The 26,842-nt window shown below is 31.6% G+C and overlaps 1 protein-coding gene across 1 annotated transcript; it reads right to left on the bottom strand.

Annotated features, from left to right (window-relative positions):
* Positions 1-318: 318 nt before the first annotated feature.
* LOC145307007 (uncharacterized) lies at positions 319-26,842 on the bottom strand. The gene is made up of 16 exons (XM_080149347.1): positions 26,837-26,842; positions 24,660-24,731; positions 23,167-23,244; positions 18,561-18,638; positions 18,254-18,319; positions 16,819-16,862; positions 16,345-16,358; positions 12,891-12,965; positions 8,472-8,587; positions 5,038-5,097; positions 4,030-4,292; positions 2,891-3,217; positions 1,751-1,938; positions 1,421-1,460; positions 1,028-1,154; positions 319-333 (listed from the first exon to the last, which is right to left on the bottom strand). The coding sequence occupies exons 1-16, from the start codon at positions 26,840-26,842 to the stop codon at positions 319-321; spliced, it is 1,569 nt and encodes a 522-aa protein (XP_080005473.1).

The following is a 26,842-nucleotide window of genomic DNA, read 5'->3' as shown; positions in this document are numbered from 1 at the left end:
TATATTTTTACCATTCTAAAGTTGGTTCTGTTCAATTTTCTAATTTTTATGAAATAGGTATAATATTATTTAAAAATAAAAATTAATGATTTTTTATAAAAAAAAAATTGTGAAAATAAGAAATTTTACTCATATCACTCTAAATGACATCTTCTACCTTCTAGTTTTCTGGATGTTGGTTAATACATGTTAAAGATAAAATAAGTATGCAAAACATTTTTGGAAAATTTTGATAAAGTGAATAAAATTCTATTGCAACCAAAAATATTAAAAATTAAAAACAAATCTTCCTAATAAAATAGAAAAATCTTTTTATTTTTAGTCAATTGCAGTCTGAAGTTTTTTTTTGTAGTTCAGAAAAAGATATACATATACCCCATTTTTGGGTTAGCCATAATTATGACATTAAATGTGTACATTATAAATAAAATGTACAAATTGGAATCATAGATTATATTTGATCCAGAAATTATACAGCAAATATTTTGGCAGCCCCAGTAATAAAACTTTTTGATGACAATTTTTCAAATGTGTGAATATTATAGAAAATGATTACCCTGATTTTTCAATTTTTTCTATGAGATGGGCAATTTCAGTTTTATTAATGTTTTCTTGGACTTCAACAAATCCTGTTTCTCTGTGAGTTTGAACAATTGCCAGCGAAATTGCTAAAATGATGAAACCAAAAAGAAGAAGACCTAAACATGGAAATAAGCTTCATACTGAAAGGGCTAGTTATTTTGTCAAAAATATAACAAAAATTAATAGATATTCGTTGTAACTTTATACTTCTACTGTTTCATAATAGTTTAAAGATGAGTTAATATAAGCATAAATTTTAATTTAATTTTAATCAACATTAGGAAGTAACAATAAGAATTGAATTCCCCATCATTTTTTAGTGAAAAAAAAATATTTCTTATTTTCAAATATTTATTTATCACAATACTTTTATATATTTTTAAATTTTTAGCTTAAAGAGTGTTTTTCTTTGATTATTTTGTTACTGTAAGAATTTTAACCTCACCTTAATAAATTCCCCTCCCCCACAAAAACAAATTAAAAAAAAAAAATCTTGCATTTCTTGTTGTGCCAACCAACAGCCATTTATCCTACCTGCAGCAATGTCAACAATTCTTCTTTTTTCAAGAAATCTAAGCAAGATAACTCTGAAGATTATTCATAAAATTTTAACACAAGTCACACACTATTTTTTACGCAATTAGAATGAGAGGCATAAAACTTTACAATTAACATATCTCAAAATATCAAACTGGTAGTAATGTTAAATTTGCTTAACTTCCCAAAATGGAATGGTCAGGGGTTTTTGCTTCCACTGGATGTAGTTGCCAAAAAAAAGTATTACTTGGAAAGGTTGATTTGATATGAAGTTTTAGTGGGTGTTAAAACAAATATTTACCTTTTCAGATTTTCCATTCTAGAGGTGACAATATTTTCTTCTAAACAGGAAATAAATGTTATATAATTTGATTCCTAAGAGAAATAGATAGCAACAATATTCAAAGATCTAAAGTTACAAAACAAGAAATTTTAGCATACGAATTTTTCAAGACTCACCCCGTAAGACTTTTGAAGCTAAAAGAATATTTTTTTTAGAAAAAAGTATTATTGACATCAGTAAGGATAGATAAGAATGGCTATTTGGTAGCTATGCAAGATAAGGCCATCTTTTTTTTCTCCTGACCTTGTAGGTTTTTTGCTGAAAAAGCAGATAATTTTTCCAACTAACCTGTAGTGCTTCCTTGTGCTTCCAGAGTGTTCTCATTTCTTTCAAGAAAGAAGAAATTGATCCAACATGTCTTGAACATCAAGTATTGAATAAATTCAACACTTGATATCCCAAGACATGTGGCAATTGTCACCCATACAATCTTCTGAAGAAAGAGTAACTTTCTGGCTCTCTCTGCACAGTTCCACCTATCAATAAAAAAATTACAAAATTGAGAACATTAAAAAAGGTAAAATAAATCAAATGTATATAATCAACTAAATGTCCAGGTATATTTAGGTATCTTTTATATATTTTTTATACATTTGCAAGATATACAGGGTGTTTTTTTTCAAAGAGGACAAAAGTATTGCTTAATATATACCCACTTGCCATTGACAGAAATTGATAATCTATATCTCAATTTCTTTATTGGGTTGGAGCAATTTTTATAAGAAAAAAATATTTAGCGATTTTCAACAAATTATGCTTTAAAAACCGGTTTTTCCAAAGTACCTATTTTTGGAAGATTTTTAGATAATGACCCATTTGAAGAGTGTGCAAAAATGCATATTTCTTAAAAATTCAAATTGCGCGGCTTGTTTTAATAGTAGAAAAATGCTATACACATCACATTATCTCACATTTTCCAACATAGCATTTATACTACAAATAGCACGAATATAATACATATATCTCCAAAAACTGTAGTTTATGACAATTCTAACGGTATGTGTAAGATTTTTCTATTATTAACACAAGCTGTGCAATTTTATTTTTTAAAATACACACAATTGTGCACACTCTTTAAATTGGTCATGATACGAAAATCTTCCAAAATAGGTACTTTGGAAAAACCGATCTTTAAGGCATAATTTATTGAAAATTGCTAAATTTTTTTTCCTTAGACAAATTGCCCCAACCTAATAAAGAAATTAAGATATAGAGAATTAATTTCTGTCAATGTCAAGTGGGTTATATAAATCAATACTCTTGTCCTATTAAAAAAAACACCCTGTATAATTTTATCCTTTATCTAAAATTTTGAAATTTAGAGTAAAGTAATCTTATAGTTTAGTAATAAATTTTGACTTTATGAGGTCAGAATACATATTTTTGATATCATCTATGAGCCATTTATATCAAATTTTAGAAGCTTACCACAAATCAGGTTCAACAAACTGAAAAACTTCTTGCCAATTCAGGATTTGCAGGACCACAACTACTACAATTAGAATGAAAACAACAAATTTGTTGTACATTCTGGACAGAATGATGTTGTCAGGATTTTCAGCCAACTTGAATGTAGGAACAGGCATGAAAACAGTTGATCGGTCAGAAAGAGAAGTTTGGTGTCTAGAGTGTTTATTGTACCACACAGCTAGTGAAGGAACGGTGAACACAAACAAGCACATACAGGATGTTGAAATAAGAACCCCAATCTTCCAATTGAGACTTACAACTATAATGCTGACCAATGTAGCCAATCTAGATAAAGAACAAGTAATTAAAAGCTTTTGCAATATTCCTAAATTAATTTCTAAACCATAAGAAATTTTTTAGATGGACTAGATGTATTTTCAATCTCATTTGATTTCTAAACTTTTCTTTTTATTCTCAAAGTAAAAGAAAAACACTAAATGTAAAAATGTGAAAAAGTAGTATTTGTTTTTTTTTTATTTTCAAGGAAAGTATGTTAGATATTCTGTATCCTTATAAAAATGTATTAGGATGTGTCCTGGTTATTGTGTGACTGTTATCAAAAAGTGAAAATTTGACCAGGGAAAATTGTGTCCTTGTGTTTCTGGATGAAGACAACTCTTTGTATGTATGTTTTACGCTGCATTTGTGCATATGGTGAATTTTGATGATTAATTTATTGTGAGCACATTTTCCCAATGTGCTTGAGTATTTTGTTTTGAATGGATAGAGTAACTTTGTTATTGAGAGAGAAAAAATGTATTGTGTTGTGCTATGTGGATGCTATTGGTGGTTGTTTGGGTGATTTCTTAATGATTTCTCAAAACAGGTATGAGTGTTTTTATCTAATTTAACCTACCCTAATACTTTATAATTGCATGTACAAGCGTAGTGTAAGAGAAAGAAACCAATTTATTTTATGTATATATTAATTTTTTAGAAGAAAAAAATAAGGAAAAGCACAAAAACAAATATTTTTTTAAACCAGTAGATTTTTCTTTTAGCTATAAGCAAGCAACTGTAAAGTGTTTAGGAACATAATTTGTATAAGAAAATAATACCTTTTTAACAGTTATGTAAAATAAAATAAATGATCTGACCTTACAATGATATCAACAGAGCTTCTCACCATCAAGATAAGCTTGTCCAAAAACTTAGGTTCTGTCTGAGTCACATTTATCTTGAAACTGCTAAGGCCCCACAAGATGCTGATGAATGAGGTTGTGATACTCACTAGTTCCATTGTGTAATCATCTTCTTTCATGAATTCAAATTCTGATGGCGCAGTGTAGAATAACTTGTATAGTAAAACCCCAGTCTGGAGGAAAAATTGTAAGATTGCCTCCATAGTCAATTCATAAACCTATAACAATATAATTAGAAATTAATGTGATCTTAACGCAATGTTTGAAAGTTGGATATATGTTTAAAATTACTTACCCAGTTATTCAAAATTATGAAAAAAAATTTGCTAAATTTAATAAAATAAAATAAAATAAAAGGTAATATCCTCTTAGAAATATTTTTTTTCAATTTTGAAAATTTTTATGCTCTCCTGTTTAAAAGTCTAATACTTCTTGTATAATCCAGCTATTGTAATGATTATATTTTCACCATTTATAAATTTAGCCCTACCCCAAAATACATTAAAAGAGGAAGGTGGTTAATTCTATTTTGCTGTACCTGGCCTAACTTGGACATGTAAATTAGTTAGTATTGTGTAGACATTTGTTAAATAAACCCACATATTTTTGTGACCTAATAGTGATAATAATAATAATTTGCACTTATTTAGCTTTACAGAATTTGTGCCTTAACAGTTCAAGCTGCTGTCAGCTGTGGGAAAAAAAATTTGATGCTAGAAATGAAGATTTTTCGAGAATATAAAAAATAATTTCAACATATTTAGTAATTTTCTGCACTTTTAATAGAAAACATAATTAATCAAAATAGTTTTTCACTTGAAAAAATTATATTGGTTTTAGTAAATAAAGCATATACATACAAATATTTATACCTAATTAGTTTGTAATCAAAACTAATCCCCCTAATAAGCATGTTTTTCTAAATGTTTTTTTTTATATTTTCTAAATGCTTTAAATGTTCACCTTTTGTTTTTGATATCTTTTCTTCTGTTCATCATCATGATTCAAGAAACATTGCAATCCCTTAATAATTAAATATCTTAGATAAATATATACAAATACAGGGTGTTTCAAAATAAACTGCGTTTTCCGATTTTTGGAAACAACCAGTAGGAGTATGAAAAAAATAATTATATATTCTTATTCTCTATAAAAATATGGATCAATTTTATAAATAGTGTTTTCTAACATCTCTTAAAACAATAGCGCTTTTTAGAGCTTAACCCCTTGCAGTCGGGCCCCTTGCCACACCCTAATCAGTCGGGGGAGGGGGGTGGCCCCCTATTATCATAGTTCCTATTAGAGCTAGTCCCCTGTTTGATAATGAATTTTCGACCTTAAGTGAAACAAAGTCAATTTTTGCTCCCTTCACCCTTTTATTTAACAACCCTTATTTTTAGGTCCTTTTTCACTTAAAAATTTCAAACGGCTGTAATTTTCTTATTTTTGAAGATAGAAGAACAATTTTTTTACAGAAAATGATTATCTTTATGTAAATTTTATATTATAAATATCAAAACATAAATTTCAGCGGCCGAAGCTGTACTTGGCAGCTGCCAGCTGCCGCAGTCAGCGGTCGGCACAAAAACGGCGGCGGATCTTTATGAAATTTTAATATGTCTCTAAGTCTCTAAGTCAAAAATTGCAGTCTAAGGAGCCTTTTAAAGATTTCTGGGGACCTGGAGGATCAGGACCTGAAGGATCATACCTGGAACCTAAAATTGATTTGAACACCTGTATTTACTGGTAGGATTTACTACCAGAGGATAATTTAGTATTTTAGTAAAATAAAATGCTTTGTTTAAGTCAAAAATATATTTTTGCTCTTTACCTGGATCACCCTGCCAGGTTTGCTAGCATTCTGTGCCCGCCAGGATGGAGATATTAAAAAAATTCCAACTCTCAGTTATGTGTTATACCCATACTTAAAAAGTCACACAGTTTGGGCTCTTTATCTCTAACACACAGAAAATGAGATAGAAAAAACCGGATTGGGGGGCGTTCAATGACCCCCCCCCCCCCCCGACCATTAAGGGTTGAATAAACAAATGTATGTGTGTTGCTTTATTCAAGTAGAATTTAGGGCTATAACATTCAATTAAATTTTTCTTTTTACTTGAAAACAACATTATAGCATGCTCAACCAAATATTCTAATAATTACATTTAAAATCTAATTTAAAATGCCTTTTTTTAAAACAAAAAATTAATATTCTTTTTGCTTGGATTTTAGTTCTTAGTATTAAAATTCTTCATATTATTCCTCGCCCCTCCCCCTTTAATCTCTTAATTTTGATTGACAGATTATAAGAGATCATGTAAAAACATGAGTAATTGAAGAAAACGCACTTTTTACCGACAATTTCAAACCATGATAACTTGCTTATTTCTAAAGATATCAAAATGAAATAAAAAGTGACTTCTTTTATTTGTCAATGCACACAGTATTAATAGAGATCTTTTTTCTAAAAATGACTTTGCCATAGAGAAATAGAAAAAACTAAATTCTGAAGAACCTAAAAAGGTCTTTGCATGGAGCCTAAAAAGAAAATATGTAAAAAAATTCATTGGGGAACATTGATTCAACCTTTTACTACTTGGATATTGTACTTTTGAAACAATATGTTGCAAAATATACAAGTTTAATCAATTGATATCTCATATTCAACATTAAGCATTTTTCCCCTACATGTACCAATCAGTACAGCCGCATTTTTAGAGATATTAAAAAACACCTTAAGTAAATCCAATGTACATTTTTGCATAGAATATGGACCTCATTTTTTTCATATTCCTTCTGGTTGTTTCTCAAAACCTGAAAACGCAGTTTTTTTTTAAACACCGTGTATATTTAACGTAACCACATTCATCAAATCAAAAATGTGAAAAAAGGCTCTCTTTGATTTTAAAAAAAAATTTTACAATAAAATTAATTAATCCTTATACTAAAGTAACAGGATGTTTGTCTGTATGTGTGTCTGTGTATCTGTGTGTCTGTACCACAGGATCTCGCTAACCGCTGAACCGATCGGTTCTCCTTAACAGAGTAGATTCTCATATGTCCCGGGAAGGTTTATAACTATTTTCTTGGATGATGGGACACCCCCAACCCCCCCCCCCCAATTTTTTTCATTTTTTTATTTTTTACTAAAATTTAAAATGATGGGGGGAACACCCCCCCCCCCCAGAAAAAAAAAATTTTCACCCCCAAAAATATTTTTAAAGAATTTTTCTTTTAAAATCTAAAATAAGAAATTGGTTTATCAAATTCGATTTCCCCTTCCTCAAGTGCCCCTAGAGGCCTCTAGGGGCATAGTGGCTAGTGAGAATATACAATAATTACCAGTGATGGATTGTACATTACAATAGTACCAAAAGTTTTATAGCAATGAAATTTTTATTGTTAGCTCAATTGTCCTTGGTGAAGTGTATAAAATTATTGTTCATTCTTTCATCCCATAGCATTCTTGATAAATGCTTATTCAAGTTATAAGTATACAATTCACAAATAGAATTCAGACTTTTAGACAAAAGATTTAGTTAAGTGTTTATGAAAATTTTTGTTCTCTCAAGCAGAGCTCTAAATCTGCCAGGCTACCCAGATCACAATATAACCTTAACTAAAGTGATAAACAAATCAACAACCCCCTCTCCTCTTCTGTATCCATTTGCTTTTGAAAACACAGGGGTGGGAGAGGTTATCTATGCACCACAAGGTACATTGTGTTGTAACAATATATTTTAATGAAAAAATATCAAGAAACTAGTTTAAACAGTTTTTTTAATAATTCTTGTTTTTCGGGCTGATTTTTTCTTACATATATAAATTTGGGCTATGAAATATATGCAGCAAGAAAAGTGTAACAAATTTACCCCTATCTTGGGGGTGCCGTATCTACCCCCCGAAAAAAAAATTCCCAACAAAGAAAATGTTGGCGTTTTCGAGTGCAATTTTACTCCTAAATATTTTATAGTATTTTAATATTATGTAGGTACCTTTTTACATTATCAAATTACCAACCCCAAAAATTTTACCTTGGGGGTAAATTTTTTTGGGGAGGGGGGGTAAATAAAATTTACCCCTGCCAACAGATTTCAGGGGGTTAATTAACCCCCCAAGCTAATTTTACCCCTGGGGTAAAAATTTTGGGTGGGTAAATAAATTATAAATTATGCGTTGCACTTCGTGTCCATTTTACCCCCCCCAAAATAAAAAAGCTTTGTTTTCTTTATTGCTTACACAGCATTTTACTCCATAAAAGTTCTTTTAATTTCATTAATAAAAATATAATTATCTCTATACCTACAAGAAGCTACATTGTAAAGGAAAAACTTAAGGCAGTAATTGAGTTCATTGGAACTTATATATAAGGATCCAAGCCATTTTTACATACTTACCTTGTACAACATCACTAGTTGATAAGCAAATGCCATTCCAAGCTTTTTGACACTCCAAGTTTTCTCCAATACAAGGTCTAGTATGAGTGATATGCTTGGTAGAAGTAGAATGATCACTGAAAAAAAGTCATTACATCAATAATTAAAGTTTAGAGATTATTGAGCAAAATAATTTTTTTTTTTTTTCTAATATATGTACATAATCTAGTTATGAACTATTATTTAGGTTTGAAATAAATTTAGACTTTTAAATTTGAAATATTAAACAGAGAAAAATCATTTAATTTAGTTCATTAATCAGACCATTTATCCTTCTATTTCCCCATACATAGGTAGAATTAGAATAATTCATACTCCTAAAATATAGTATTTTAAATTTGATGTCATTATTAACCCTTACAGATCGGGGGGGGGGGGGCTCCAAGAGCCCCCCCCTCTAGTTTTTTTAATCTCATTTTTTTTGTAGGTAAGATGGAGTGCTGTGACTTCATGACTTTTTAAGTTTAGTAATTATACGTCAGCAAGAGTTAATTTTATTAGGATATCTGGTCTGTGTCGGTCGTGGTGTCCGGTCAAAGTCGGTTGGGTAGCACCAAAATTAGAAAAAAATTCTAAAAAAATCTTAATTTCTACATTATGACTTTTGTGTATAAGGAGAAACCTAAAATTTTTTTGGTGAATACTTAGATATCAATGACCTTCTGAGAAAAAATGTGTTATGACCGCTCCCTGACCGACTTTATGACCAATTTTTGTCCGGCTTTTACTACAGACATATATCATGAATATCGTGGCTTCTATTACAGCTAGAGTACTATAAATTTTTTGGTAAATCCTTGAGCAACATCAAACAGACAAAAATATTAATCGGCGCCGCCAACCGCCGTTTTACCGCCGTAACCGCCGAAAATGGCGGTTTCCGTTATTTGCCGTTTTTTGGCGATGATCAGAAAAAGTAATTTTTTTGTTATAAAAAATAAAAGTTCGTCCTTAAATTTGGTCATCCTAGCTGCAAAATTGGCTGCTCTGCAGCTGTTTTAAAATTTAGCGGCTGGCCGCTAAAAAGCGGCTAAGGAGCGGCCTGACTGCTATGACTAGAAAAAGTAATTTTCTCTAAAAATACACATGAACCACCAGAAAAAAAATTTACGTCTTTATCTGTAACAGGAGCCGAGATAGAGGGGGGGGGGGGGGGGCTCCGATCTATTAAGGTGGGAATTGGGGCCCGAGCTGTAAGGGTTAATATCATTATTAATAAAAAAAAAAAAATTAAAAGAATAGCCCAAAAATGACAAAATTTTTATGTAGTGAAAAAGCAGATTAGTAGAGTTTAGAAATTTTCATAGAACCTTTTATTTGCTAAAGAATAAGTATAGTGTTGATAAACTAAACAGTACATACAGATGAATTTTAATTTTTAATTTTAGCTAGGATTTATTTGGGATCATTGCAAGAAATTAAGTAACAGGTTTTGACATATTGTCGCTGTAGCTTTTTTGGTATTTTAGTTTAGGTAAATATAAGCTCTCAGAGCATACAGTCTTGTGACTTAAGTGAGTAACCTCACACAAAAATCTAACATATAAATATCAACTTTAGTTAAATAAAAATATTTATTCCAAGACAAAACTTCTAGAATCTACATCTAAAATGGATTAAAGTGATGATATCTACTAACCCAAATTCAATATCAACCACGTTTCAAAGCCAATTACAACCCTTCATCTTCAAGTTTTATAATCGCCATAAATTCAAATCGCTAATATGTCATATCTGCCTTCATTTATAAAAACAAAATTCTTCAAATCTAAAATATTTTACCTAAAACGGCCACCTCTTCCCAAGAAAATAAGTAATATTTGATAGTCGACCTAACCTTCAAAATATAATCTTCCATTACAACTTCATCTTCAAAAAATAATCTTCCATCTAACCTTCTAATATAACTTAAACTGCCAGACATTAGTTATAGAATTATACTTATCACTTCTGCAGCATACATAACAATTTTGGCCTAGCATCAGAATTTTGCTAGCTAATGATGGGGGTTAGCATTTTTCTTTTATGTAGGTCTCCCAAAAATTAGTCCTTAGATGTATACAACTTAATCTTTAAAAAATAATCTTTAATCTTATCGTCTAACACAACTTAATCTGCCAGACATTAGTTATAAAATCATACTTACAATATTCACTTGTGTAACATACATATCAAAATCGCCCTATCATCAGAATTTTGCTAGCTAAGTTTAGGGGGTTAGCATTTTTCTACAGTATGACCCTCGAAAAAGTATTTTTTTGGGTGTACAGCCCTTTTTTCTTAATGTATTATTAAAAGTAGCATATGTCCGTGTTCTCTGTATATTTCCACACAAGCATATATAAAAATTTGAATTTTACCTCCATTTACACCAGCGATTTTTAGAGCTAAAGTTTTGAAAAAGTGACTGAAATACTTTTTCGAGGGTCATACTGTATTGTGTAGGTCTCCCAAAAATTAGTCCTTAGATTTATGCTTAATGGGAGGGGGGCATGTATCTATTAGACTACATATAATAATTTAAACTTTCAGGTGTTTATTTTTAGTTGATTTAACAGCAAATGTCACCTATATCAACTACAAACCTAAAATAATGTATCCTAAGACTATATATAATAATTTAAACTTTCAGAGGTGGTTGTGTGTAAGTTGATTTAACAGCAAATGTCAGCAATGTCATCTTCTGCAAATCAAATACTGTATCCTAAACGGCCACAACACCCCATCCTAATAAATCACAGCTGCAAACAATGTAGACATCTAATAATAGAGTAGCTTTCTCCTAAATATCATAATGAAAATTATTTTCTTATGATACAATCAGCATAATTTTCTTCTAAACATACAAATCAGCATATTTTTACATTTTTGAACTTCTAAATGACATTCATTATTTCTATATATACAAACAAATTCCAATTGAAACACATAATAAACACCAGTTAAGTCACATTTAATTTAATGCAGTGTAAATAACTGCAATCATATCTCCAAGGATTTTTTTTTATTCCCTTATCAGAAAACACAAACAGCGGCTTGGGTAAACCCTCAAACTTGACTAATGGTCAAGTCGCAATTATTTACTTATGACTGACTTTATGTTCTTTTTTGCATTATGATTAATTGTATCCAATTGTTTTTTCTTCTATAATCCACTTACATAAACGTTGTCATATGTATAATAATTGAATTTGAAATATACATACATTATTGCCCCTCAGGGTTAGGAAATAGGCTTGCAGGGTGTTAACACACTGCAGGGTCTAGAAATAGGAGAAAATCTACTTTGAAAATACAACAAAGTCAGTTACTTTGCTTTCTTTCCATGATCCTTACTAGGGAGGGTCGAGTTTGAAAATTTTGTTCAGAGACCAAAGCAGGGATCTGCAAATAATTTTTATGATTTGGATGATTTAAAATTTATCCTAAGTCTTAAAACCGCTGACGACGAGGCATTGAAGCCATTCCTGGGAGCACCATGAAGCCATAGTTCTGATCAATAAATTTTTTACTCTCATTTACAAATAGCTATACAATTGTATGTCTGATCATTGGTAAAAGGTTGGTAAATAAAGGGTAAGGAAGCCAAATATGACTTAGACTGGCTTAAAGTCGCAAATTTATTATTAAAGTGGGGAAATGCACAAAAATATTTAGCCCTCTAGCACTAAAAGGAACTGAGATAATAAGTGGAGAGACTTAAATGTCGTCATTGCATAGTTTTTATTGATGAAATAATATTTTAAGTGGTCATGTTCTAACTTCTAAAACTCGATTTTAATAACATTTTTTTGGTCAGAAATTTCATTTAAATTAGTTTTAGCTGTTGCACATCCCCTCTTTGTTTAATTCCGATATGAACCCGCCCTAATCCTTACACAATAGTCTACTTTATTAAAAATGTTCATTTTAATTTCTTTTTTACTTTTTTTGGTTCATGGTTTGATTGTTACAACTGTGTAAATTAAACTTAAAAAAAATACTAAGGTTTGAAAATGCTATTGGGACTTTGGTTTACACCTTCTCATTAGGATAAATTTTGACAAATTGCTGTTATTTTTTAAAGCAGGATTACTTCTTTTTAATTTTTTTTTTAAAAACAGCCTATAATCATAAGAATTTTGAATTACTTGGTTTTGGTTTATACATATTAATTATACATTAACTTTATAAAGGTTTACACTTATACCCTATAAATACAGAAAAAGCAATGGACTTTTCGAGAAAAAGATATTGAGTTTAATTTTAAACTTTTAAAAATTTCTGGTATATTTTAGGCAATTTTTCAAAAATTTTATTAATAATTATCATAAATCTTAGACATGAATAAAAAAAAGTCAAATAATTTTGTCATTACAACATGAAAAATTTATTAAGTACCTGATGAAATAAATCCAATGGAATTCATCTGTTCTTGTCCAAACTTTGTATATCTGTATGTGTAGTTGGCTACAGCTGTATATCAAATGAACAATCAATAAGTAAGCTAGAAATTTGATCTTGTTGTTACACTTTAGTTGATTTAAAATATTTGCTTTTACATTACTCTTGGGTTTATCTATTGAGACACACCCTGCCTTAACCATTTAAAGGATAGAAAAAATTTACCATCAAAACGGACAATGCAGCATTCAAATAGGACCTAGTGCCAAGTAGAATCCATTGAGCATAAAATCCTAGCTGCTCCTTCTTGGCAGAAATTTCATTTTTAAGATTGAAGGTGAAAAACACTTAATTCACCCAATATACAAGGTAATTTTACTTTTAATACAGGAAGAAAAAATGTGTTTCTGTAAATTGTGCTCAATAGGATACTTTTGTGACACAAATAAAATCTTATTAATGTGAAATCAATAAAGCAGTTGTGATTTGACTCAAATTTAGTTAACTTGTCTTTGTGTTTTAATTGTTTTTTTTTAATCTCAAACATTTGGGTATAGAGTTCTTTGCAAATTGTGTATGTGCTAAAATAGAGATAATCTAGAAACGCACTTTCTAAATCATCCAATAGGATACCTGGCGAAGAGAAATTTGGCTATTTTATTGGTTGTACAGATTTTTGCATGGAAGAGATGGAGAGTTTTCATTTTGTGTGCAAAATGTGTAAAAGAAAATATTTGCATTTCTTAGAATAAAGCTTTGAAAAGGTAAAACCCATTCTGTAAGAATTACTTTCTTTTCTTGTTTAAAGTAGAGCATATAGGTATTAAAGCGTATATAATAAGTCAACTATGAATAGTTGCATTTCAAATTGTTGAAATTTCTTTCCTGTATTACTCAAATGGATCATCCATAACCAAACTAATCACAGGTTTTTGTCTTTTAGAATTTCAACAGATTACATGACCTGTTTGACAAACTAGTTATACTTTATGTATATGGCTAAGATATGATTTAAAGGTTTATTGAATACTGTATGATAATCCACTGAGCTAATTTTCTTTTACTTTTTAAAGTACTCTTTTAAAATGAAGATAGAAACTTAAGTCTGCCTTTCTCGAACAGGGAATCTTAGGCTTTAACACAAATCACTCTAGAAGTGACTAAGAATCCAGTTTGCCTAAATGCATGTTAAAATCATCAACCAGGCTCTCATATCTTCAGATGTCAGCTGGTTTTGAGCTTAAACTAGTATTAACTACTTTCTAAAGCTTTGTTTACAATCAATGTACAGTTCAAATTTGAGTTAAACTTTGGCTTTGTCAAGTTCAGATTGTATTGAATTTCTCCCAGAAATTCATGTTTATTAATGAAATTTTTAGCTTTAAAAGGTGTACCATGATAACCTTTTGAAACAAAACGCTTAATTAAAGGGTTCTTTAACTATAAGTCTTGCCTTTGCTGTGCTGTGGCAATGTTTATCATGATTGAGATCTTCAGTATATTTGATGTAAAAGATCAACATCTCTAAATGGTACTTAACATTGAGGATAGGGAAAGAACTTCTGGATGTCTGAGGAACTAAAGCAATCAAATTTCTTTGTAATCAGACACTATTCAATAAAATTTAACTTACTTAGATCAAATATAAATCAAAAGTTGCTGTTTGATTCAACCATATCAGAAACAAGAACTTGTAGATTTTGTAGGTTGGGGCTTATTGCCATTAAACATACCAGTTTCAGGATCATTTTCCCAGCTAAAGTCTTGTGAAAATATAATATCACACACTTAGAAGAATCTATAACTCCATCTATTGGGATTTATATTAGCACTCAGCAGAGACCTTAGGTTTCACCAAAGCATTAAGTTTTTATTATTAAGTGGAAAGCTTTACAGCAGTTTAATATAGAAGAGAACTTGAAAAAAGAATTAGTTACATTTCACAAAGATACCTACCTTATTAATTGGTCTTCAATTTCATTAACAAATTCATATCAGAAATTTTAATAGAAACTGATTTATTACAAATTATTACTTGGCAGTTTATTAGAATTATATAGAATATTATAGAAATATTAACCATACATGTAAGTAATCCGATAACCTGTAGAGTCATATCTTAGCACTATAATCATCTAAAATATCTCTGGTCCTATACTTTTTCAGCTTAAAAGAGAAATTCTAGCAGACAAACACCTTTGTTTATTTTTTTTTATGTATGATCCATTCCAGTAATACAGCAAAGAAATTTTTCAACAATATGATTTCTAAAAAGCTAACTTTGTCTTAAGAAATGCAAAAAAAATATCTATTTTCTGTCAAAATCTTTACACATTTCTACCAATAACTTAGCCAGATTGTTCTTCCATGGTTATTCTATTGGCTGATTAAGAGAGTATGTCTCTAAATTTTCTCTATTCTTAATAAGTAAAGAATTCTATACCTTAATGTTTGATATTAAAAAGAAAACAATTAAAACACAAAGACAAGTTAACCAAATTTGAGTCAAATCACTACTGTTTCTTTGATTTTACATTAATAAGATTTTATTTGTGTCACAAAAGTATCCTATTGAGCAAAATTTACAAAAACACCTTTGTGCTTCCTGTATTAAAAGTAGAATTACCTTGTATATTGGGTGAATTAAGTGTTTTTCACCTTCAATCTTAAAAATGAAATTTCTGCCAAGAAGGAGCAGCTAGGATTTTATGCTCAATGGATTCTACTTGGCACTAGGTCCTATTTGAACGCTGCATTATCCGTTTTGATGGTAAATTTTTTCTATCCTTTAAATGGTTAAGGCAGGGTGTGGAGAGTTATATAGTTATATGCATTTTAAAGTATAACTAAATAAACTTTAAACAAATAAAAAAAAGATAAGTTTTAGGATGGTTTAAGGCTATTTTTTGTTAATTACTAAAACTATGAATAAAAGCCCCAAGATTCTGAGCAGCTGTTATCCATATATAGAATTGGTTGATGATTCAATATGATATAGAAAATAATTGAGGTAAATTTTTTGAAAAGTGGCTGAGTTGTAAACAATAGATTTTATGACCTTTTGTAATATAAATAAAGAAATATATAAAAGAATAGTTATTTATTGCATCATATAATAAACAGCTTTTTGCAGATATAAAAATGTAGAAATTTAAGATCAAAACCAGTTTTGTTTGCCTATGCCTTGGTATCTTGTGGCTAACAAAACTGGATTTAATGCTATGACTGTATATTTTAATACTTGTAGAAAACTGGATATTAAATGATGCCATATATAGTTTTTCAGTGTGTCTTAGAACCAGTTCTAATCCACTGGAAATAGATCAGTTTCACAATGATACTGGAAAATTATTTTATAATAAATGTTTAAAAATAATTACTGAAATAATAGCAAAATAGAATTAAAAAATAGAAAGATGTAATTTGATTGTTTCCTGTTTGTTGAGTATACTCTTCATATTCATTCTAAAATTTAAGAATGATAATAAAATTCAAGATTAAAAATACAAAAATAAAATAAAAATATAGAACTTATCATTACCCAGGTAAAATTTGAGTTAGACCAATACTGAATGAGAACTTTTAGGTCACTGATGAAATCCCAGGCTGGCAAACACACATCAAACATCAAGAATAACAAATTGGCCAATGTAAAAATTTGGCTTCTCTCCAGCAAACTAAACATTAATAATAAGTTTATTCATAATGTAACTGTGCACTATAAATAACTTTAGAATCATATAGAACAGCTTATATTAAGGATAATAACTAACTATAATACAAGTCACTAGAGAGAAAGAAATATTTTCATGTTTATACCATGTCTTAATTAAAGAGATTACAGGCAATCATTCAAAAAGTATGGGAGGAGAGGTTTTGTGTGCTTAACATCACACTTTAAGGGATATTACCATTACTTTTTTACCTTGGACATTTTTTTGTGAGATTTTTGAATTTTCCTCTCTTAACCTAAATTGATTTTAAATTATATATTTTTTTAGCGATACAATATAATAGAAATTGTTTGATACCAATGTCTGCAAAATGGGGGTGTATCTACAATTTATAACCCCCTGTTAGAAAACCAAAGCGGTCATAATAAATTAAATTTTTCATGACTTTTTAGGCTTCCAACACAAAGTTACTTTTTGCCTTGTACAAAAACTGCATATTAACTGAAAAATTTGAGGAATATTACCAAAAATTAAGTTTTTGGGTTTCTATTTTTTCTACCTTTAAATTGTGCATTTATCTGTGAATTTTCAATGTTTCCAAACATGAATTTAGTTTTCCTTATTATGATTGTAAAGGTTTTTAGAAATATATTAGAGAAGTTGAGAAAGGTAATTATCATTCTACTTGCTTAAAGGATGCCTGCAAGAAATACCATGCTTTAACTACTGAAAGACTGACACAAGTAGACCCAATACCCCAAATTTAAAGCCTTCAGCTTCAATAACAAAAAAATTCTAGGCATTTCAAAATAGCATTTCATGTACAACGAAAATTTTGAAAGATGTACAATGCTTATAAAAGAAAAAACAATATTAAATTACGTCGCCTAGACATAAAATTATAACCTTATCCTTGTCAGATATCTAGATAGCTGGTGACTGATAACATTTTTAAAATAAAAACACCACATTTTATTGTCAAAATCTATGAAAAAAAATCGATTTATATTGCATTTGTGAATGAAAATCATAGCGGAAACAAAGGGAAAAACTAATACAAGCTCAGCAGTGATTGGTTGCTAAGCTGATTCAGCCTTCTGATTGGCTACAGTACACTCGGTACAACGCAAGTTAAACTTATTTTTTTTTAATGATTTTGACTATAAAAATGGGTATTTTTATTGTAAAAATATAATTAGTTACTGGCAACCTAAATTTAAGACAAAAATAAGCTTATAATTTTGTTTCTAGGCCACGTAGTTTCTAATTTCTAACATTAGCATTGAGATTTTTTCAAAATTTTCATTGTACATAAAATGTCATTTTAAAATGCCTAGAATGTTTTTGTTATAGAAGCTGAAGGCTTTAAATTTGGGGTATTGGGTCTACTTGTGGCAGTCTTTCAGCAGTTAAAGTGGTATTTCTTGCAGGCTTCCTTTAACAGGGAATAATCTGCATTTTCTTATCCTAAAATTTCAAAGCATACATAAATTATTCAAAAAAATATTTTACTTAATTAAAAATTCTTTACCAGTTTGCTTTTTAATAAAAACTCTATATAATTCATTGAATTATGAATTATTTTATGTTACCTTAGCAAAACAATTTAGTCTAGATAAGATTAAAAATTTTAAATAAATTCTATAGGAAATAGCTTTGTATCTATTAGGGAAAAACCATTATTACCATATCACCAATAACAACATTTTCTTCTTCAGTTCCACAATTTATGTTGCTAGATCTCATTTCTCCCTGTAAAATGAAAAATATAATTAGTCTTATAAAATCAAATTTTTGAATCAAAAAGATTTTTTGTGTTCTGCATCCTGCATCTGTATATAACACAAAAATCTTTTTTTATTATTTCATCATTAATTAACATAGTTAGCAATTTTTTAATTAAACTTTTCCTGTCTAAAATGGAAATTATATGATGAAACTAAAGTTTGAATTTAAGTCCATCATTGTGAAACTTTTATTTTAAAACAATTACCTCCAAAAGAGTAACTTGCTCCTCTGCTGAATTGAATGTAACAGGATCCCTGAATCTTGTTACCCCATGAGATTTAATCTAAATAAAGATTAATTATCATCAAATAATATAAATATTTCAGGGCAGGAGGTACTTCTTGAAGTACTGGGGGTTATTGACGTCCCTCCCCTTACCAGTCACCCTTCCTTCCAGGGATATGGAAGGTTTGCGTAGGACTAACTATCCTACCTATAAAATCACCAAGTTGAAGAAAACACCCACAGAACCTCAAACACTGATGGCTTTCACACAGCCAGAGGTGTGCATGAAACAAGAACTGTTGGAACTGATGCTCAGTTTACTGAGAATATGAAAGATGATTGTGAAATCCGAAAGGAAGTTATCAACTTGATGACAGGACCAATAAGTTCTAAGCAAAGCTGTAAGATAGGAACCTGGAATGTTAGAACAATGTATGAGTCAACTAAAACAGCCCAAGTAGTTAAAGAAATGACAAGTTACAATATTGGAATACTTGGGGTTGCAGAATGTAGATGGACAGGACTAGGACAAACTACAACCAAAGATGGCCACCTAATACTTTATTCTGGGCATGAAAGCCTGCATATGTATGGTCTTGCTATAATTATTCAAAAACGACATGTCAACTACTCACTAATAGACTGGAAACCTATATCAGACAGAATAATTAAGGCTAGATTCCAATCAAGGCACTGCAAGTTGACCCTTATCCAATGCTATGCCCCAACAAATGACAAAGATGAAGAAGTAAAACAAGAGTTTTATGATCAACTGCAATCAATCAGAAACTCAGTACCCAAACATGACATGTGCCTAGTTCTTGGAGATGTGAATGCTAAAGTAGGAACTAACAGGACTGGAGTGGAGCTCAACATTTGGCTGACATGAGCAATTTAAGAGCTTCAAAATAGAAGAGAGAAAGAAGCTTAAAAACAAAATCCATAATGCTCAACATTTGGCTGATATGAGCAATTTAAGAGCTGAATATACTGCTTAAGACAAAGAAGTCAAAAAGTGTACAAGGAAAGACAAGAGAGATTACATTGACAATCTGGCTGAAAAGGCCCAGAGAGCAGCTGACTTTGGTAACATGAAAACAGTATACAACATAACCAAGCAATTAAGTGGCAAATATAGCAAAAAGAGTGGTGAAACTATCAAGGCTAAAGATGGTAAATTACTCACTACAGAAAAAGAAGTTGTTGAAAGGTGGAAATCGCATTTTGAAGAAGTGTTGAACAGACAGGAACCTGAAATTACTGCTGAACCAGAACCAGGACATGAAATAGACATAGATTTAAGACCACCAACTATTCAAGAAGTTAAAGCCAGACATAGATCTTTCTGCTAGGACTCTAACTGATCTTTTTGATAAAATTTGGAGACAAGAAAAGATACCAACTGACTGGTCTAAAGGTATAATCATAAAACTACCTAAGAAGGGAGATTTGAACAATTTTGATAATTGGAGAGGAATTATGCTGCTTTCTATCCCAAGCAAAGTCCTATGTAAAGTTATTTTAAACAGAATTGACAATAAACTAAGAGAAGAACAAGCTGGATTCCGTGCTGGAAGGGGCTGTGTTGACCAAATTTTCACCCTTAGGACAGTTATTGAACAATGTGTTGAATTTAACAAGCCACTTCACGTAAATTTTGTTGATTTCTCTAAGGCCTTTGACTCCATACACAGACAAACACTCTGGAACATACTAAGAAGTTATGGTATACCAGAAAAGATGATAATTATGATAACTAAATTTTATGACAACTTCCAAGCCTGTGTTTCAGTTGGAAACAATAAGACATCTGATTTCTTTAAAATAAGCACTGGAGTTAGACAGGGATGCATTTTATCACCTATTCTATTTATATTGGTCATTGACTGGGTGATGAAGAAAACCACAGAGGACAAAAAACGTGGTCTCCAGCTGGGCATACTAGGACACCTAGAAGATCTGGGCTTTGCTGATGACCTGGCACTGATTTCAAAAACAATTAAACATCTACAAGCTAAGACAGATAGACTAGTCAAATACGCAGGACAAGTCAGGCTCTTTGTTAATGTCAAGATGACTGAAATTATGAATATACCTACAAACCCTGTTCAAACTATAACAATAAATGGTGAACAATTGAAACAAAGCAACAAATTCACCTATTTGTGGAGTGTTATCAGCAGTGAAAATGGCTCAAAAGTTGATATTAAAACCAGGATTGATAAGGCTAGGGTTGCTTTCAACAGTCTACACAACGTTTGGAATTCAAAGAATCTCGCTCTGAAAACAAAAATCAGACTTTACAACAGTAATGTGAAATCAGTTCTTCTCTATGGAGCGGAATGCTGGAGAACTGTGAAAACTGAAACAAATCAACTTAATGCATTTCACAATAGCTGCCTAAGAAGAATTTGCAAAATATTATGGCCAAACAAAATATCAAACATTGAGCTGTATGCTAAGACCAAGTGCAAAAGTATTGAAGCAGAAGTGAAATTTAAAAGACTAAGGTGGCTAGGACATGTGCTTGGAATGGAACAAAATAGGTTTCCAAAAAAGTGCTTAAAATGGAACCCCACCACTGGTAAACGTAAACGGGGACAACCAAAAATGAACTGGAGGCGGAGCACTGAAAAGGACCTCTTTAATTTGGAATTAACATGGGGAGAGGCTGAGAGACTTGCCAAGGACAGGAATTCATGGAGGAGCAGGGTGTCCGTATTCTCTGGACTTCAGTCAAAAAGAGAGATGCGCCTGATGATGATGATGAATATAAATATTTAAGCAAACATCTTTACAGACAAATTTCAAATGGAATTAATTTACTGTATCAAGGCCCCTGAATGGATCAAGTATGTTGTATATTATGCTTTTTGGTTGTGGGTACTTCAAAACAAATTAGACAAATAGTCCATCCTAAAAAGACTAAATTTAGTAAGCTTCTCAAAAGGTCCATTTAAAGTTAGAAATTTGTTTTACTCAAAAACTAGGAACTGACCTAGAACTTTGTCAGTCTTTTGGTTTCATTTTAGCTAGGTAAAAGACATTGGACAAAAAATTTATAACAACCTCAATGAAAATAAACAAAATTTATTCCCCTGTAGATTTCAATTTGTTTGGACATTATTTGTATAGAACCAACCATTCATAAATCATGTATTGAAAGTCTTTGAGCAATGAAATAAGATTTGGGTGCCAGTATAATTAGTCCAAAAACGCTCAAATTGCCGCTTTTTATGACTCTTTGTTTGTGGTTAACCCTTACAGCTCGGGCCCCAATTCCCACCTTAATAGATCGGGGGGGGGGGGGGGGGGGGGCTCCAAGAGCCCCCCCCTCTATCTCGGCTCCTGTTACAGATAAAGACGTAAAATTTTTTTCTGGTGGTTCATGTGTATTTTTAGAGAAAATTACTTTTTCTAGTCATAGCGGCCAGACCGCTCCTTAGCCGCTTTTTAGCGGCCAGCCGCTAAATTTTAAAACAGCTGTAGAGCGGCCAATTTTGCAGCTAGGATGACCAAATTTTAGGACGAACTTTTATTTTTCATAACAAAAAAAATACTTTTTCTGATCATCGCCGAAAAACGGCAAATAACGGAAACCGCCATTTTCGGCGGTTACGGCGGTAAAACGGTGGTTGGCGGCGCCAATTAATATTTTTATCTGTTTGTTGTTGCTCAAGGATTTACCAAAAAAAATTATAGGTCTCTAGCTGTAATAGAAGCCACGATATTCATGATATATGTCTGTAGTAAAAGCCGGACAAAAATCGGTCACAAAGTCGGTCAGGGAGCGGTCAAACGGTCATAACACCACTTTTCTCAGAAGGTCATTGATATCTAAGTATTCACCAAAAAAATTTTAGGTTTCTACCTTATACACAAAAGTCATAATGTAGAAATTAAGATTTACTTAGAATTTTTTTCTAAATTTGGTGCTACCCAACCGACTTTGACCGGACACCACGACCAACACAGACCAGATATCCTAATAAAATCAACTCTTGCCGACGTATAATTACTAAACTTAAAAAGTCATGAAGTCACAGCACTCCATCTTACCTACAAAAAAAATGAGATTGAAAAAACTAGAGGGGGGGGGCTATTGGAGTTAAGGATATAAAGCAAAAATTTATCGACTTGGGCGTCCTCATCCCTCCACCATCCTCCCCCCCCCCCCTTCAATCTATTAAGGTTCTGTTGAGGATTAATCTTTCAGGCTTAAATATGGTTCATGGTTTATAATAGGTATAATATGACTCTGATTTAAAAATATCTAGTAAACTGTGATCCATTATTGTAATTTGGTCCAATCATAATAAATTACAAAACATTCATGATGAACAAATTACAAAAGTTTTTACAAATGTATTTTTGAAATGTCTGTCTTTTTATCTGTCCATTAGCTATAAAGTGTGAGAAACATATAGCCTAGTCAGCTATAAAATATCCATGGCAGTGGGACTGGTTTGAGGCAGATTTTTAGCTGCTTAATATTTTTTACAAATTTCCCAATGTAATTGGTATTTTTTTGTCAAATTTAAAAAAAAAATTCAAAATTCCACTGGATGTTTTTGTTCAAAACTTACATTTTCTAAACTACCAGAGTTTTCATTTACAGTTTCAATTCCTTGTCCACTTTCTTCTAGGATTGGTTTTATTTCTTCCTATAACATAAAATAAAATAAAAAATTTAGATTTTTTTCAACTAATCTAAAATGAAAAAATGCTTCAAATAACTTATTAACCACTTACAGTCAGACCCCTTGCCGCACCTTAATCAGTCAAGGGGGGGGGGGCGTTCAACGCCCCCCCCCCCCTATTAGAGCTAGAGGGCTAAAAATTTTTGTGCAAGTCCCCTGTGTTATCATGAATTTCCGACCTAACGTAAGTCAAGGTCAATTTTCGCTTCCTTTGCCCTTTAATTTAACAACCTTTGTTTATAGGTTTTTTTTCTTATAAATTTTAAAAGGCTGTAATTTTTTTTATTTTTGAAGCTAGAATAAAATTTTTTTTGCAGAAAATGTTTAGCTTTATGTAAATTTTATATTTGAAATATCAAAATATAATTTCAGCGGCCGCAGCTGTACTTGGCAGCTGCCAGCTGCCGCAGTCGGCAGTCGGCGGGAAAACGGCAGCGGATCTTTATGAAATTTTAGTACATTATGTAGACATGTAAGATAAGCTTAAGTTTGAAATTTGAAGTCTCTAAGTCAAAAATTGCGGCTACAGGAGCCTTTTAAAGATTTCTGGAGACCTGGAGGATCAGGACCTGCACGATTATACCTGGAACCTAAAATTGACTTGAACACCTGTATTTAATATGAGGATGTACTACTAGAGGATATTTTAGTATTTTGGTAAGATAGAATGCTTTGTTTAAGTCAAAAAAATATTTTTGCTCTTTACCTGGATGACCCTGCCAGGTTTGCTGGCATCCTGAGCCCGCCAGGATGGAGATATTCAAAAAATTTCAACTCTCATACCCACACTTAAAAAGTCAAGCAGTTTGGGCTCTTTATCTTTCACACACAGAAAATGAGAAAGAAAAAAACGAATAGGGGGGCGTTCAACGCCCCCCCCCCCCCCCCGACCGTTAAGGGTTAAGAACCTGTAATTTGTTTAATTTAAAATTCTGGGTAATTGAAAACTGAGGTGTCCAAAGACAATTAGTACCTCGGATAAAACCTTTGGAGAATGTTGATAACAATGTTGACAACCTTTCCAGCAGGTTCCAAGCCAATAGCAGTCAAACTATTGAAAACATCCAACCCTTTACATTCATGACTTTCGTCTGTAGGTCCAAACTCTGCAGGATTATCTTGTGCAAAGGCATTCACCCAACTCTTACCATTACCATTCTAGCAACTTATAAGGTCTTTAGCTATGATGCTGTTTAGACAAAGATTTGAACTCACAACTTTCCAGATATAAGGAGCTTGATCATAATACAGCGGGCCCTGGATACTATACAATCCTACCCCAAGACTACTTAGGTACAAACACAAAAAAACTATAGCTACACATAAATACACATCACAGTATTTAAGAGTTGTTGAAACAAAATTATTTATAGGTTCACCTCCAAAAGTCTATCTTGCTCCTCTGCTAATTTGACATAACCATTGACACTTAATTCGTAATGAGAGTCAACCTAAATAAAGATCAAGATATGATTATTTGTGCAATAATGTAATCTAAAAATTAAAAGGCAGTGGATGAGTTTTTATTAATAATATTCTAGAAAGAAGTAAAAACTATTTTGTCATGAAATTAGTATTTCCTCCAATGGCAGGCGACTAGATCATGCCATACTTAGACCTTGCAATTGATTTTTAGATTTCTGCAGAGTGATAGGTATATATTCAATAAGAGATATAAGTTTTCCGGAATTGTAATGTAGGGAGTAGATTTGAAATCTGCATCAAATTTTAAGGATTGTTTATAAAATTCGTTTTTTGTATAATTCTTTATCTAAAAGCGGAAATACAAATTAAGTTAATTAATTTTGGCATCTGTGATTGGTGGATTTAAAAAATCTGCGCTCTGATTGGATGTCGTATATCATTCAACCAATTAGAGCGCAGGTAGTTTAAAATCCACCTATCCTATTGGTCAAAATTAATTAACTTAAAATGTATTTTCGCTTTTAGATAAAGAATTATACAAAAAACGAATTTTATAAAAAATCCTTAAAATTTGATGCAGATTTCAAATCTACTCCCTAAATTAAAATTCCGGAAAACTTATATCTCTTAATATTCAAAGGATTAAACTGCAACAGTCTGGAGGGGAGGTAGCATTAAAAAGTTATGAAAAGGATAACTCCATGAGGCAGTTATATATGCCTCAGCAAACCTTTCTTGAGCAAAAAAGAAAGTTGGAAAAGAATGTTTCCTAACTTTTGTTATTTTTTATCCCATTCATTAACCTTTACAGATCGGGCCCCTATTCCCACCTTAATAGATTGGGGGGGGGGGGTCATATTGACCACCCCCTCTATCTCGGCTTCTGTTACAGATAAAGACGTAAAATTTTTTTCTGGTGGTTCATGTGTATTTTTAGAGAAAATTACTTTTTCTAGTCATAGCGGTCAGGTCGCTCCTTAGCCGCTTTTTAGCGGCCAGCCGCTAAATTTTAAAACAGCTGTAGAGCGGCCAATTTTTATGACTCTTTGTTTGTGGTTAACCCTTACAGCTCGGGCCCCAATTCCCACCTTAATAGATCGGGGGGGGGGGGGGGGGGGGGCTCCAAGAGCCCCCCCCTCTATCTCGGCTCCTGTTACAGATAAAGACGTAAAATTTTTTTCTGGTGGTTCATGTGTATTTTTAGAGAAAATTACTTTTTCTAGTCATAGCGGCCAGACCGCTCCTTAGCCGCTTTTTAGCGGCCAGCCGCTAAATTTTAAAACAGCTGTAGAGCGGCCAATTTTGCAGCTAGGATGACCAAATTTTAGGACGAACTTTTATTTTTCATAACAAAAAAAATACTTTTTCTGATCATCGCCGAAAAACGGCAAATAACGGAAACCGCCATTTTCGGCGGTTACGGCGGTAAAACGGTGGTTGGCGGCGCCAATTAATATTTTTATCTGTTTGTTGTTGCTCAAGGATTTACCAAAAAAAATTATAGGTCTCTAGCTGTAATAGAAGCCACGATATTCATGATATATGTCTGTAGTAAAAGCCGGACAAAAATCGGTCACAAAGTCGGTCAGGGAGCGGTCAAACGGTCATAACACCACTTTTCTCAGAAGGTCATTGATATCTAAGTATTCACCAAAAAAATTTTAGGTTTCTACCTTATACACAAAAGTCATAATGTAGAAATTAAGATTTACTTAGAATTTTTTTCTAAATTTGGTGCTACCAAACCGACTTTGACCGGACACCACGACCAACACAGACCAGATATCCTAATAAAATCAACTCTTGCCGACGTATAATTACTAAACTTAAAAAGTCATGAAGTCACAGCACTCCATCTTACCTACAAAAAAAATGAGATTGAAAAAACTAGAGGGGGGGGGCTATTGGAGTTAAGGATATAAAGCAAAAATTTATCGACTTGGGCGTCCTCATCCCTCCACCATCCTCCCCCCCCCCCCTTCAATCTATTAAGGTTCTGTTGAGGATTAATCTTTCAGGCTTAAATATGGTTCATGGTTTATAATAGGTATAATATGACTCTGATTTAAAAATATCTAGTAAACTGTGATCCATTATTGTAATTTGGTCCAATCATAATAAATTACAAAACATTCAT

The sequence above is a fragment of the Acartia tonsa genome, chromosome 15 (assembly GCF_053477335.1).
Source record: "Acartia tonsa isolate MP-2025a chromosome 15, ASM5347733v1, whole genome shotgun sequence".
Taxonomy (NCBI): Eukaryota; Metazoa; Arthropoda; class Copepoda; order Calanoida; family Acartiidae; genus Acartia; species Acartia tonsa.
This window is presented reverse-complemented; position numbering and strand designations above follow the sequence as displayed.

What these genes read in the sequence shown, in the direction of transcription:
- LOC145307007 (XM_080149347.1), bottom strand. An exon ending in AGCAAGTTACTCTTTTGGAG is followed by an intron (nt 18,320 to 18,560) that starts GTAATTGTTTTA and finishes TTCATTTTACAG; the next exon opens with GGAGAAATGAGATCTAGCAA. An exon ending in AGAATGGAAAATCTGAAAAG is followed by an intron (nt 1,155 to 1,420) that starts GTAAATATTTGT and finishes TATCTTGCTTAG; the next exon opens with ATTTCTTGAAAAAAGAAGAA.